Below are 15338 nucleotides of genomic sequence, written 5' to 3'. Positions count from 1 at the left end.
GGGCAGGCTTTCAATTCTCCCAAGAGGAAGTGATTTTCATGTTGCAGTGGGGGAGGGAAAAGGCATGATCCTAATTACACCACCCTATATAGAGATGTGCTGTGTAGGCTCCGTCCTGGGCTTGACTGGCCGAGGCGCCATCTTGGACATGCCCACTCCAGGATGGTGGCCCCTCCATGCTCACAGAGCTGGGGCGTTGGGGCCCCCATGTTTGTGGTGCTACTTCAGCCTCTCTGAGCCTCTGGCTTAGCTCTCTTATCTCAGAAAGGCATTTTATTCTTCGAGCCCAGGCAGCCAGGACCCAAGGAGCTGTTTTTCCTCCATTGTGCAAGCATGACAAATCATTAATTTTTGATTGATTTGCTTAGAATTATGGGCGCCCCAGCATTCTTTCCGCCGCTGAACAGCTGTATAACAAATGAATATATCAGTGTGCACAAAAGATTGGAGATCTAAGAGAAGCAATTACATTGGCCACCCTCCCCCACCCTCACCCCTTCCCGGGCAATGAAGGGAGGAAATTTTTACCAGAAATTCCTCAAGTGGCTTAAAAAAAAAATGCCTTTTTTATAATTGAATTAAATCTTTATCTCTTTATCTTTTACAGCAGATTTCCAAACACACATCAGTTCCCCACATGCTTGGGTTGTATCCATCCAGGAGGAATCTTTAATAATGAAATTTCAACTTGTGAATTAAATCCAAAATGGGAAAGAAAAAAAAATTCTACCCCTCCTTTTTTTTTTTTTTTTTTTTCTTTTTTTTTTTTTTTTTTTTTTTTTGGTTGCTGCTATTCCTTTAAGATTTTGGAACCGTACCAGTGCACTAAATGTGACCTCCATAACTTTTAAATTAAGAATTTATGCTGGCTTGAAATTTATGAAATATTTCAGCATGAAAGAAAGCCTTTTTCCCTCAGGAAAATTGAGCAATAAATCACAGCACTGTGGATTTACTGCCCTAGAGCCAGCGAGAGATAGGATTTTTTTTTTTTTTTGCTTCATTCTGAAAAAAAAAAAATGTAATCATATAAGACAGCTTAGCTGCTGTCCTCCCACTCTCTAGAATTTTTAATTTCAGCTGTTTCTGCTTGGATTTATTTCCAATATTCCTGCTCGGCTTTTCAATTTCCTCAGTTATTAAATTTTAATTCAGTGCATTAGCATTTAAATTAAAAAAGGGTTTATTTTATCGAAATCGTTGGCCAGCCCCCATCCCGTAGCACACGAATTGCCTGTTTCTGCCATTTGCACAAAATGTGAAATGCAGCTAATGTCTTACAACTTACATTTGCACAAATTTAGAAATAAAATTTCTGGGTTTGGAATAATATTTTCTTTCCAAGAAAACCCTTAATAAGAGAATGGAAAAGAACAACTTAACATTCATTTGGGAGGGAAGAGGAAGGTCGAATGAAACCAAAAATAGCCATGCCCAGGTGCTGCGGGGAAGCTGGTGGAGAGGGAATAGGTGGGGTAGGAATGGGGGTGGGCACTCGGATGGGGGCTGGAGGGCTTGGGGTCCACCGCCACCAGCCATGGGAGAGTGAGAAAGAGGGGCCCCGTGGGTCATCTGCCCTCCATCTTTCATTTGCCATAGAGGGGTCTGTTAAGGTTGGGTCAGCTCAACGTGGAGGGGCAGAGAAGGGAGGCTCTGATCCAGCCCTCTGCCCCGCTCCTGTTTTCACCAGCAAAGACCCTCAGCTCCAGAGAAAGAGGTTCAGAGGGAGACCCATAGGGAGCCAGGGCAAGAAGCTGCGTCCTTCATGAGCACAGTGTCCCTTGGCAGAAGGGGAAGGTGTGATGGCCTCAGCGGTGCAGTTCCCATGCCCTGAGCTGTCACCTGGGTTCTGGGTTGAGCGGCACCCCACCCATTGGTGAAGCCAGCGCTGTGGACCTTCAAGAGTCTGACTTGCACAGTGTGAGATTCTGGGCAGCCAAGTGGGCCCTGCTCCTCATTCACCCGCGTGTGATCTTGTGCGAGGACTTTTCTTTGCCTGGGTCTCTGCAGAGACAGTATTTATTACTGAATAAATGGTGGCCTCTGAAACTACATCCAGGTTTGCTAATGGTGGTATCACAGCTGAGCCTGTGCTGAGTACCTGTCGCCTTATTTAAGTTATCTGAAGTCTCACACCAGTCCTATGAAGTGGGTCCTAGAGTTAGCATCCTGCTGAATTGCAGATGAGGAAACCAGGGCCTTGAGAGTATAGACGACTTGCTAAAGATCCCACAGCTAGACGATGGCAAAACCTAGACTGCGGCTCCAACCGAAGCCCTGTGCTCTTGGACTTCAGTTCAAGTTGAGAATGAGGTTGCATGGTGCTGGGTAAAGGTGAGTTTGTGTTTTAGGTGGGATCAAGAAGTTGCTGGTGTTGGACCTTTGGGCCTAGGAAAATGGCAGGGTCCAAGTTAAGCTTAATTCAAGCAGAAGGGACCACTGTGATGGATTTGTGAGGATACAGACAAACCCCGCCTGTGTGCCGCGGATCGCCACTCTTGGGAGTTGAGCTCTGGGCATCACAGGTTCCCTGGCTGGAGGGCAGAAAGCCATGATGGCTGTGATGCTGCCACCTGCAGTTATGGATGTCTCCCACTGTGTCCATGCATGTCCATGTCCCAGGCTGGCTCTCCTACCCCTGCCCTCTGCCCAGGTGGTCTTCCTCCCTTGGCTGCTCCCGTACCCCAGTGTTAGTGCCACCACCTGGGCCTCTGCAGACACAACTGCATTTCAACAACGTGTTCTGAGAACTATTTGAATGTTGTCGGCGTTTTATCTTTGTTTTCTAAAACTGAGTGGAAGACAGAAATGACTATGACTACTAGTGCTTCAAAACTGAAGTGCCATCAGCTCATAAAAGAGACAATCAGTTGTGCCCAAGATGCTCGGTCATGGTTTGCCACACTTGACCCGGTCAATGCTGCATAAAATTATGATAGAAAAAGAAAGAAAAGAAACCACAACAACATTGAAAATGGGTGTGAAATGCTCTAGCACTTTACATCTTGGACACGAGCATCATGACAGGTCACGTACAGGTCTGAGGAATGCCGGGTGGCAGAAAGAGGCTATAAGTGATCTGTCCTTTGCTCCCGTGACGTGGCGGGCAGACCTCTTGCCTGCTCCCATTCAAGTTCTCCCTCCTCGCTCATCCTTGACTTTTCCATTTTCCTTGTGTGGGAAATGGAGGGCTCTGCGGTGTCACCCCACTTCCTGTTTGGTTCTCCTGAATGTTGGTGGGAGATAGAACATTGCAGAGCTACTGAAGGTGGCCTTCTGAGTAGCCAGACCTGGGCCTGTCGCTGTGGGACTTTTTAGTAAATGAAAGTGTCTGTCGCGTGGGCACGTTTCCACGTGGGCTCGTGTCCACATACCCACGCCTGGTGGGAGTCACCTTCAGGAGCAGGGTGGCATTCCCAGGGCCAGGCCGGTGCCCAAAGAGAGATGAGAGGGAGGGGTGGGGACTGTGGAGAAACAGGACTGTCAGCTCCAGCTGGTTGTCACTCTGGGCCTAGGTGTCACTGGGTTTTCTGGTTTTTAAGAGAAGTTGGAAATCCAGCCTTTGTTGAGGGGGGAGAGGGTAAAATCCTTTATTTTTGTAGACTGCGGGTTCTCATCAAAGACCACCACCCAGTTCTGCAGCTTCTGGGCTCGCATCAAAAAAGTGGCTGCTGTTTTTACTTTTGGAAGTCTGAAAATTAGAAAAGCTTGGGAACAAAATGACGATAATAACCAGGGAGCAGCGGGAGTGGACCTGGGGGCGAGGGGGCTACGGAAGGTCGCCAGTCATTGTCCCGTGTAGGGTTGCCCGTGCCAGTGTTTCACAGCCGAATATCGGTGCCGAGTCCTGGGGGTTCTGCGGCACCTGCCCGGATGTTTCCAAGTACAGGACCTGAGCCCACTTGGAAAAATTCTGTAAACACACACTAGAGTCTCAGAGCTCCATCATCCCAACTCTGGTTCCTCTTGGCCCGTGTTTCGAGGCAGCTGAGGAGTGCTCGTGTCAGCTGGTGGGGGTGGCGGACCTTGGCATTGCTCCGTCTACATCTGGGTTCTCTTGAGCATTGGCCTAGGAGTCAGGACCCCAGATATTTGTCTTTTGGTCCTCATGAGACTTCAGGCAGCTCCCTCTGCCCAGGGCCTTCGTCTCTCCTTCTGAACCAGAATTTTATGAGTCCCGAAAATTTCATTTGGTCAGCCTTATCTCCCCACCCACCCCCCACTCCCAAATAAAAGAGATTAAGAACTGGGACTCTCTGGCCTTCCCCCTGCTCATGGGTTTGGGGGACAGAATATTTTAACATAATAGGATTTTCCCCCTCTGGTTGGTAGGAATAAATCTGCAGCTACTGTTTTATTGGAAATCCCAGCTGAAAATAAAGATGGTGCAATTCAATCTCAGATTTAACTGGTTACTTACTTTCCACCGAGTCCCCAGGGCTGTGCGGTTGCTTGGTTTGTGTTGGCAGTGGGTGACAGGCTTAAAGGGACCAGCGAATGGGATGGCGAGGGCTCCTGACTCCCCCTGACCACCAGGGGCAGGTTTTCCCAGCCCGAGGAATGGGGCCGGGGCTTGTGGCCCGCTCGCCCCTCTGTCTGAAGACGGTCTCCAGCGGGAGTTTGGCGGGTGGCAGTGGGTGGACCCGGTGTCTTCTGCCTGGCTGATGGAGGTGTTCTGGATTTCTTTTGCAGGCTGACGGAGCCAGTGCAGCCGGAAGGAAAAGCACTGCCAGCAGGTACGACCCCTGCGCCCCAGCCCCTCCTCCTGTCCCCGGTCTTCACCACCAACAGCCACCACTCTTTGGTCCTCCCTGAAAGGTGGGATGGTCAGACCAGCCCTCTTTTCTGAGAAGTAGCCACAGCTTCCCAGAGGGTGTGAGGGCGTAGACGGCCTTTTCCATGTGCCTACTGTGGGCCTCCAGGGCTCGAATTCAGGGATGATGCGTTTCTGACTGGCCATTGGCCCCTCCCACGGGGGAGACTTGGGGGTGAAGCCCAAGGTGGGGAGCTTGGCTGCTGCAGTGTGGACTCCGGGGTGAGCCACCTCCTCCCCCGGCATCTGCGTGTGGATCTTGTGCCCTGCGCTGGGGTCATGCGCTTGGGTCCTGTGCTCCTCTCCCTCACTAGGTACCCCAGGTGAGGGCAGTGGGGCACTCCGAGGAGCCAGACCAGGGGTCCAGCTTCACCTTTGATGCTGGGAGAAGATGGGGGAGGGGTGGCCCTCAAGGAAAGCTGAGCTGTTGTCACCAGAAAGGAGAAGGAGATCCCGAGGGCCTAAGCTGGGGACAGCAACACAGGGGGCCCAGGTAAGTGCCTGGTCAGTGTTGGCACTAGTGCTGCTCCTGTCGCAGTGCGGAGAGCAGAGCTGGAGTGACCAGGTGGCCTTTACTTGGGGCATGGGAGGCAGGAAGAAGGTAGTGGATGGGCAGGGAAGGTGGCTCTGTGGCACACACGTAGACTCTGGAAGGGGCACTGGCATCCCCTGCTGGACTTCAGGGCAGATTGTGAATGCCCAGCGGGAAAGCCCTCGCTGTGGCCCAGGGAACAGCAGAGCTCTAAAATGTCCCTGGAGTTGTGTTGTGTTGTGTTTTAGGTGGGGGTTGGGGAATTAAGAGTGTTCTGTCTGTGGCCAGATAAATTTGGAGGTCAGTGGGTTGAGCGCAGAATCGAGTGGAGAAAGCACCAGTTCAGTCAAGCACACAGCCACTCTCTCTGGGGACACCAGCTCCAGGCCCCCTCAGTCCTGACTGCAGGTCCCACAAGTGCCCCAGAGTCAAACAGGTTTCTCTGCAGGGGGCGTTTCAGAGCCTTTAAAGAGCTAATGTTTGGGAGTCCTCAAGCTTCATTAACTGAGGGACACTTTTCCTGGGCTCATGCCGTGGAGCAAGCGTCTCTTGGAACACACTTAGGGAATCCACAGATGTGTTTGGCTCTGTGCGCCAGGAAGGTCACTCTGGCAGCATTTTGCAGGACGGATTGAAGTCCAGGACTCCAGACACCAGGCCCTTGCCACCCACAGGATGCTGCTGGCCTGGCAGATGTCTTCTGTCTCGAGGCCACGTGGTCTCCGATGTGTCTCAGCTCTGCCAGTGAGTATGGAAGCAGCCAGGGGTGACCCACCCACGTGCACCCGGAAGGATGTCATTTGTTGGTTCTGAGACTGGATCTTGTTAGGTCCGAGGCTGTCCTTGAACTTGCGATCCTCCTGCTTCCTGAGGAGCTGGGATGACGGGCCCATGCCACCGTGCCTGGTGGGAATGCTCATTCTGTCTTCCCACGTTGGTGCCCTTTACCTTCCAGCCTGCGGTTCCGTCCTCCCTTTAATGACGCTTTCCCCAACCTCCTTTTCAGGACACATGCCACCCAGCCTGTGGCCCTTGTCACCTGCCCACACAGCTGAATTATTTGTGTGTGTGCGGTTTTTCCCTTCCCTCTGGGAGTGGCAGCTTCCCAGGGCAGGGGCCATGTCTGTCTTGGGCAGCGATGTGGGCCTGGACCCTGGTAGGCCTGCAGATGTCAGTGGCAACCTGGGTGCCCAGTGTCCTGTGTCCTGGACCCCTGGTGGAGGAGTCCCTAGAGTGGTGAGTGGTGGATGGAGGCACTTGCTGGACCTGAAGTCAGGACTAGAAGTCCTGACTGGTGTCCCCACCCTGTCACTGTGCTTGTGGAACAGGGGAGGGGCTGCTCAGGGTCCTAAGGGGAGAAAGTGGCTGTGTGCTTGACGGAGCCGGTACTTCCTCCACTCGATGGTGGGCTCGGGCCAGGGTCTGGCCCACCACTGTCCTTCCTGCTGTGTTCGTTGGGCACTCGCTCTGTGTGCTGTGGGCTCCGATGGCCAGATGCTAATGTATTCACCCAGGAGACGTGTTAAGAGTGTCTGGGTGGTGGGCACAGTGGTGGGCCCACAGCAGTGAGCCACAAGACGAAGGTCCACCTTATCACAGTGGTGGGATGTCCTCACCTGACCCTCTGCTGCCTGAGTCTCTCATAGGGGCTCTGCCTGGTGGTGGCGGGCAGAGGACAGCAGGCAGGTTTTCCAGTGGTGCTCGTGGCTGCCTAGAGCTTTGGGGTGAGTGTTCCCAGCCTGAGGCAGCAGTCCACGGGACGAGTGCGGAGATTGATTAGAGATGCCTGCTGGTCAGGGCAGGGGAAGGGGGGCATATGTGCCATCTCTTCTCTGAGGAGCCTAGGCTCTCCACAGCAGGTACATAGTGACTGAACCCATGTCATTGCCACGGGGCTGTAGTGCCCACCAGGAAGGCAGCACAAACCTGTGGGTTGGGTGTGACTTGAAGTGTGAAAGCACAATTGCCTTGAATAACGACTGTCATGTAGCCTGGCTCCACGTCCAGTTCTGAGCTAAGTGGTTTGCACGTATTCATTCATTTATTTATTGGGTGTTGTCTTCATAACAACCCTGCCAGGGAGGTGTTCGTAGCATTCCCACTTTACAGACAGGGAAGGCAAGGTGCAGGGGTCCGCGGGGCTAAGGCTGCTTCCCAGTCTGGCTCCTTGGGTGATGTGGCCTGCACTTCCCTGCTCCACCCTCCTGCTTGTCCATGTGAAGTCAGCAGTTGACAGAGTTCCAGGAGCCCCTTAGGGGCCAGGGACTGTCAAGAAGGCTGGGCTCCGGGGGTGCTCCCAGGTGAGTATATTTTGATTGTGGGATTAAAACCAGTAGCGTTCTCTGAAAGGCCATCTCTGCGTCCTGAGGAGTGAACGACACACTGAGGCATCAGGAGAACTGTAGCAGTGGCCCTGGCCTTGCTACTAGTGGCTTTGACGCCCCTGGGTGGCTTTAGACCGGGGGATGCTCTGTAGGGCTTCAGAGCTTGTTTAGTCTCCGTTTCTGCTGAGAACCGGAGGTGTGGAGGCTCCCCAAAGTCAGAGTGAGGCTAGAGAGCCACAGGCAGGAGTGACCTGGGAGGACCCCCGCCCGGTCGGGCCTGGCTCCGGCCCTGCCTTGTCGCTCTGTTATTACACCAGGCGCTGCTTTCATCCCGCGCCGCCTTTTGGCCTGGAACACGCAATTTTGTTATTTCTCCAGAGGGCCTCTGGCTGGACCCCAAGACCAACAGCACGGGCTGCAAAGGAATCAGTGTTAAATGGAGGGGACAAGGAGAGGTGTGTTCTGGATCTGAAGAGACAGCCGAGTGTGGCTTGGTTTACTTCCCTGTAACCCAGCCTGGGCAGATTTTACAAGACCAGGGACCCAGCACCCAGGGTCGGGGGTGACCTGGTGTGCAGGTCACAGCTCACGTGGCCAGGCGGCCGCCGAGCCTCGCTTACTCCAGGGCCTGGGCCTGGGGCCTCTGCGGGGAGGAGTTCTGAAGGAGTTGCTGTTGCAGGCTCCAGGGAGGAAGAGCGATGCCGGCTGCGAGCTGGAGGCCTCAGGCGGAAGGGCTCTGTAGGTTGTCCAGTCCCACCCTCTGATTTTAGAGATCAGGAAACAGGGCAGAGAGGTCACGTGATCCCTTGCTCCCTGGAACATTCCAGCTGCCTAAAGATGAGACAGGATCCTATAGATGGAAGGTTGGAGGGAGAAGATGGTGAAACCAAGTCTCACGCATTCACTTCACAGGTATTTACAGAGGGCCTACTAAGCGCTACGTTCTGCCTTCGGTGCCAGGGATGCAGCACTGAACAGAACAGAAAGCCCTGCCCCTGTGGAGTGGTGTCCTGGGGAGGGGGACAGATGATAGAAACATATAAACCATGTGCTCGTCACTGGTCACAGGTGCAGTGTGGGGGGACAGGGAGACCTGGAGAGGGTGCCATCTCTTTAATCTGGGAGGTCGGGAAAGGCATCTCTGGGAGATGTGAGGGACTGAGCCGGGAAGTCTGGGGAAGTGCCTTCTGGGCAGGGAGAACACCGGTACAGGGGACATTCTTTGCCCCCGAGCAACCGTGAGCACTGCAAGGCCACTGGACACCGTGCGCGGGCCTGTGCCATTACTGTGCATGAGATGGGGAGCCGCAGGACGTTTTGAGCAGAGAGGTGCCTTGATGTGACTTGGTTTGCAAAGGACCATCTCGGCTGCCGGGAGGTGAATCAACAGCAGAGGGCAAGGTGTTCCCAGAGCTGCTGCCTCGGTTCAGGACAGACGGCAACCGTGACGGGGGGCCAGCAGTGAGTGTCTGGAAGGCTGTCTCCAGGCCTGAGGGCTCCGGATTGAAGCCCACGTCCAGAAATGCACAGCCTCCTGTTCCATCCTAGGATGGCCCAGACTGGGGTGGCCTTCCCTCCAGAGCCCCCACTCCCTGCCCTCTCTGACTGATCTGCTGGGCATCTTCCTCACTTCTCCACCTGCTGGGGCCCAAGCAGCTTGGCCCAGAGAGGAAGAGCTCAGACAGCCTGGGTGCAGATCCTGGTGCTGCCCGTGGCCTGGTTGTGTGACCTCGAGTTGGTCACATAGCCTCCCTACCTGTCAGTTTCCTCATCTGTAAAACAGGGATTGTGTCACTAGGACCACCTTCCCAGTGCTGTCAGTGAGGATTAAGTCTACTTACAGTGAGTGTACCTGCACACAGTGCCTGGACCATAGTAGGTGTTCAATAAACACTCACTTTGATCACCACCATGCGGGCTGGATTCCTGGGAGAGGGCAGCCATGGGTGACAATTGGTTTCTCAGGGAGCCTGGACACAGGGAAGAGAGTGGGGATGGAGCATACTGATTGCATTGCTGCGGCAGCAAGGAAAGGTGGTAGGACGTTGGCTGTTACACTGCCTGAGGTCGGGGCCTCTGGGAATATGGAGCAGAGAGTAATGATGTGTTGGCATGACATCTGCTGTGGGAGGGCCAGGATCAGGTCTTGTAGTTTACACAGATCACATTGCCCCCCTCAGCCTCCCTTCTGAGGTTGTAACTGGTGTCGTTCTTTTTTTTTTAAATCAGGGGTTGCCCCCATTGCCCCCAGGGAGCTTACCACTGAGCCACACCCCCAACCCATCTTTACTTTTTGAGTTAGGGACCCGCTAAGTTGCTGAGGTTGGCTTTGAACTTAGAATCTCCTGCCTCAGCCACCTGAGTCACTGGGATTACAGGTGTGCACCACTGTGGCTATGCCTGACAGTTGGAATTGTTCTTTTTCAGAGTGAACTGAGGATAGACTCCTCTGAGGTCACTCTAATAGTAAAATGTCTTTGGAACTAGCTGAGTCTCACCCTTTAAGCCAAGGTCTGTACCAGTGGACCATTTAATCGTAACCACGTGTGTGTGGCTGCATAATTATTCTTTAAATAATCTTCTTATTTGGCATTTGGTTTCCAACAATAAAATAAAAATCATCCTGAACAAATTAATTTCATTTGCACAAAATTTCACAGTCACACTCGGCCTAGTGCTAGTCAGTGGACAGTGTGGTACTCCCAGAACAAATTATTTGGAAACCGGGACCATTTCAGGCAGAGGACAGCCTCATCTTGACTCTAGGTTATGTTCCTGTGCATGGAGCTCAGATTCTATCTATCTCCAACAATAGAGTCTCCCCCTGCTCAACTCTGAGCAAAGTTGGTCGACAAAACTCAAAACTGCAGGTTGATTCTAGGGGATTGTACCCTTATCCAGAGGGGCCAGAGACTTCCTTGGTGGGCAGAGTTCACCCTCTGCTTAACCAATTACCACTAACCCTAGATTCTGTAGAAGAGGGCAGATTCTGGAAGATTCACAGGCAGCTTTAAATTTGCCCTTAGGAGACAGTCTTAGAAATGCAAACCACAATTCCTGTGCATAAAAATCCATGAGTCATTTCTTCTAAAGGGCACCTGAGCTTGGGTGGCCCAGCAAAGAGCATTCAGCTGGGGGTCTCTTGGGGAACTCTGCCCAGTCCCCCACCCAACTGAATTTGCTGGTGCTCCAGGAACAAACTCAGTTCTTCTCCTGAACCTGGGGATATCAGTTCAGAGCGCTCAGAATTTTGCCACGTCCTAAAGAGCCACCTTCAGTGGTTGCTGAGAGGCCCAGACCTGTTGCTTCTTGGGCCTATCATGCCAAAGGCCCTTGATCGAAGAAGGCCTCTCCTGGCCCTCGCTGGCTGGCGGGCTCATGCCGGGCTTGAGCTTCCTCTGCGCTTCACGCAGAGTGGCTGGTGAAGGAGGGTGGCGGGCTGCGCGGCCACCTTCTGCATTGTCCCTCCCTGCTCCTCCCACAGTGAGCCTGGCTTTGGGGTGTCCCGAGCCTCTCTCGCTCCTAGCTGAAAATCCCTCCCTTCCCTTCCTGTGTGAAATATTCTGTCATTGTCCTGAGAGCTCGTCCTTTTCATAGTTGGACCAAGCTTTTCACATTTTGTCTGGTGAGGGCTTCGTGGGAACAGGAGCAAAGAGCATTAACAGGGTCCCTGTGGGGTCCAGTTGTCCCTTAGAATCTACATGCGACTGCTCCCGGGGCACCCCATGGATCCCGATCTGAGGGTGCTTGAGTCTCATAAAAAACAGTGCAGCGTTTGCACGGAGCCCGTGCGTCCTTCTGTACCCCAAGATCACCTCTGGATTAGTTGTCACACCTAATGCAGCGTAAGTGCCGTGTGCGTGGTTGTTAGGCTGCTCTGTTTAGGGAGTAGTGACAGGAAGTCCGTGTTCAATACGGACTTGGGTTTCCCGAGTATTTTCCGGCAGCAGTTGGTGGAACAGTGGAGGTGGGGCCCTGTGGATGGGGGGACCGGCTGGGCCAGGTGCTGTGTGGGCCTCCTATGCACCTGTCCTTCCATTCTCCATTGGTTTTTAGTGTCACTCCTGATCTGCACGTGAGCAGAGGGAGGTTTGGGTGGGTTAAGGAAACTGCATCTCTCTTGAGTGCTGGACCTGTGGCCAAGAGAGTCCCTGTTGTGCATTCTGGGAAACTTGTTCTAGGCAGCAAGTGACCCTGGGCTGGGGCTCCCTGGAGTGCTCAGAGCTTTATGGCAGACCTCCGTGTGTCGCCCTCTGTCTTGAGGACGGCTGGTGGGTGGAGGGAGGCCAGTTGGAGCGGCAGGAGGAAAAAGCCCGTCGAGGACGGCGGGGTGTGGCGGGCGCATGGGCAGGGTAGTGGAGGAACAGGGTCCTGTTGAGGAGCTCGCGCCCCGCCACTCCTAGGAGGCGGTGGTCCAGGGGGTCCAGGTCAGAGCATAGACAGGGATAATGGCTGAGTCACAGTCTTGGCTGGAAGTCGCTGGTGGGCAGGATCACGCTGATCCTGCTTTCACACCACACGTGGGTTTGGGGACAGCCCCACTCTTTCCTCCCTGGTGCTGCCTGCCCGCTGTGGTCTGCAGGAGACCCTGTGTGTGCCCTGGAGGGTCTCTGCAGGACAGTGGACATGGGCCCTTCTGTGGCCTCCGTTCCCCACCTGCGTGGTGAGGGGAAGCTGCAGGTGGCCTCGCCTCGCTCTGTGTGTGGACAGGTGTGCAGGGAGAACACGGGTGGCTGTCCACATGTTGCTGACAGGTCAGAGTCGCACCGCTGCCGGGCCACTGGAGAACCAAGGCCGTGTGCTATTACAATGCCGTCGGCGCTGATTCCTTCTAAAGACCTGGACTGGGCCCACTCTCGGGGGCCAGAGCACCTGCTGAGGAAGTCCCCGGCTGGAACTGCAGGGCCCACCTGGCGCATTCTAGGGTTCGTGCCTTGGCGGGGTTGCCAGGGCCCTGCTTCCCCCACTTTAGGTTTCAAATAACCAGGGAATTTATTCTTGATATTTAAATCTTCATGTCGTCTTTCCAAAGTGCAGTATTACCCGACGTTGTGGCTGAGTGACACCGAGCATTGAAGAAAATTAAGTGCCTAAGAATCATCTCAAACTAATGATATATTTATGCATTGTGGGTTATTTTGAGTTTTAGACTGGTTAGAGTTGTTTAATAGGTTAATAGTTTCAATCTATTAATCTAATCTTTTCTACTTGACTATTTATTAAAATATATCAGCGATACACGACAGAAGTGGAAGTCACAGCTGGGGGTGACGGAGGAGGGGGTAACAGAGGAGCAGGTGACGTGTGCAGACTCGAGACTCGGGGGAGCGGCAGGTGCAGGGCCGCTCATCCCTCCTGCTGATGGCCTGTGTCTTGCTCCAGGAGAGAGGCTGAGGCGAGAGGCTGAGGGGAGAGGCTGAGGCGAGAGGCTGAGGGGAGAGGCTGAGGGGAGAGGCTGAGCCTCCCTTCCTTCCTTCCCTCACTTCCATGCTGCTGTTTCGGGGTCTCCGTGTGCCTGGCCTGGCTCCCTGGAGCCAGCAGGAGGCAGGGAAGGCGGGCCCCATCTCAGGGAGCTCCTGGGGTGAAGTCGTGTATTTGTTGGTTCATTCAACAGGTATTTCTATTGTTTTCTCAGTTCTTTTGAGAAGAGGAAGCCAAAATTGTCCAGATGGTTGGAAGTCGTAGCTTTGAGTCTGGAGACCTGGTAGACTTGCTTCTGTCACTAGAAAGCTGAGAGACCAGGACAAAGGCCAACCCACGCTTCTGTGAGACAGAAACTGCCCTCTGTAGAAGGCGTCAGGCGGAAGGAACTCTGAGAGGGTGACTCCTTGGCCTAAAGTACCACACCTGGCGTGCTGCACATGCTCCATACGTCCTGGCGGTTCCTGTCACCGCTGTGTCACTCAGCTTTTCATCAATGGGACCAAAATACCCGACGAGAAAACCTAAAGGGGAAAAGTTTGTCTTGAGCTCACGGTTTCAGAGGTTCAGTCCATGGTCGGCCAACTCCATCGCTCTGGGCCCGAGGGGAGGCCGGGATCGCAGGGAAGGGCACGGGCAAGGAAAGCTGCCCGCCTCTCGGGAGCAGGAGGCAGAAGAGGGAGAGCACAGCGGCCAGAGCCAAGGCAGGTCCCCAAGGGCACTCCCCAGTGACCTGCTTCCTCCAGCTCTCCCCCCACCCAGATTATCCCGTCAGTGAGTTAATCCACGGGGAAGTTACAACTCTCATAATTTAATTTCACCTCTGGACATTCCTGCACTTTCTAACATGGACATTTTGGGGGCCACCACATCCAAACCATGACAGTCACTTTCCATGTTACTTGAGGGAGTGAGGGACAGTGGAGAAAGGCATTTCTGGAAGCAATGGTATGAGGATGCAGGCCCTGGACCTTTAGAGGGTCAGCCACCTGTCCCCTGAGGACCTGAGTCTGTTCCTGTTGGTGTTGATCATGGTGACCTCCTGGGGTTGTGGCTCAGTGGGAGAACGCTTGCCTGGCATGTGAGAGGCACTGGTTCTCAGCACCACATTAAATAAATAAACACATTGTGTCTAACTACAACTTAAAAATATTAAAAAGAAGAAGAAGATGTCAGGATGTCACCTGGCGACCCTATCTTGGCATTTCAGAAAGTGGGAAATTTTAGGAAGTCTTCCATCAGGAAGATAAGAGCAACTATCTGTTGAGGGCCACAGCCGAGTTGGGATGATGCATGGCATTTTGCCAGAAGGAAGTAGTTGAGAGGTGACCAGTGAGCCATTGAGATGATGATGGTTATGTTAAGCTGTGTATTCAATTGTATATAGACCTTTACTGTCCGGCAATAGGGCCCGGTGGAGAGCTGGGAGAGTTCCCGGGGAGTGTGCGTGGAGTGCTGGTGGAGTTCGGGCAATAAAGTTTCCTGTTTGAATGTACAAGTGCTTTGTGGCGGCTCCGTGATTTGTGCCCAGCCAGACTGCGGCAACTTTCAAGGACTAAGCTGCACTTAGGAAACTGGCCTCTGCAGAACACCCCAGCCCCTGTTCCACTGAGGGCCATGTGAGCGAGGTGTCGCCCAGTTCTGAGTACTCACTGCTGCGCGTTCACCAAGCCGGGGACCATCGACACTTGCAGCGACAGAGATGGACTGCAGAGAGGGCCTGCTGGTGTCAGACGCGGCAGGTGCTGATGCTGACCTTACCTGGTTCACGGGGTGGACAGGCTCTTACTGACCATTGCCACCATGTGCTCTGGGCTGGTGAGACCAAGTCACATCCCTCTGCGGCTTGCACTCCAGTTGGGGAAACAGATGACAACATGGACGGGGTAATAGAGCATCGCTGGGTGAACGCTAGGACCATCGATGATTCAGCCGTCAGCCATGAGCCCAGGAGTGACCTGGTCTGGCTTATTAAACAGCATTGCTCTGGCCGCTCTCTCAGTCATAAATTGGGGGCCATGAACAGGGAGGAGAGAGCCTGGTCGTCAGGTGATTAGGGCAGGAGGGAGGAAGGGTGGCTCAAGCTGGAGTGGTAGCCGTGAGGAAGTGACAGTAGTCAGGGTCTGGCCATACTTGGCAGGTGGAGGTGACAGGATGTGCTGGTAGTTTCCTTAGTGGGGGTGAGAGAGAGGGAGGAGTTGGGGGGCTGTCCCAGGAGATGGGATGCTATTTGAAGTGGAGCTGGCTA

At 53.7% G+C, this 15338-nt stretch overlaps 1 protein-coding gene across 19 annotated transcripts in view; it reads left to right on the top strand.

Moving 5' to 3' along the window:
• Nucleotides 1-15338, top strand: part of Znf618 (zinc finger protein 618) — a 161643-nt gene that overhangs the window by 78546 nt on the left and 67759 nt on the right. For all 19 annotated transcript variants that reach the window (XM_048783148.1, XM_048783147.1, XM_048783155.1 and 16 more), the window contains exon 2: nucleotides 4693-4736. In XM_048783148.1, coding sequence (XP_048639105.1) covers nucleotides 4693-4736 — 44 coding nt within the window. The remainder of the gene's footprint in view (nucleotides 1-4692; nucleotides 4737-15338) is intronic.

This window comes from Marmota marmota, unplaced genomic scaffold (assembly GCF_001458135.2).
Source record: "Marmota marmota marmota unplaced genomic scaffold, marMar, whole genome shotgun sequence".
NCBI lineage: Eukaryota > Metazoa > Chordata > Mammalia > Rodentia > Sciuridae > Marmota > Marmota marmota.
This window is presented reverse-complemented; position numbering and strand designations above follow the sequence as displayed.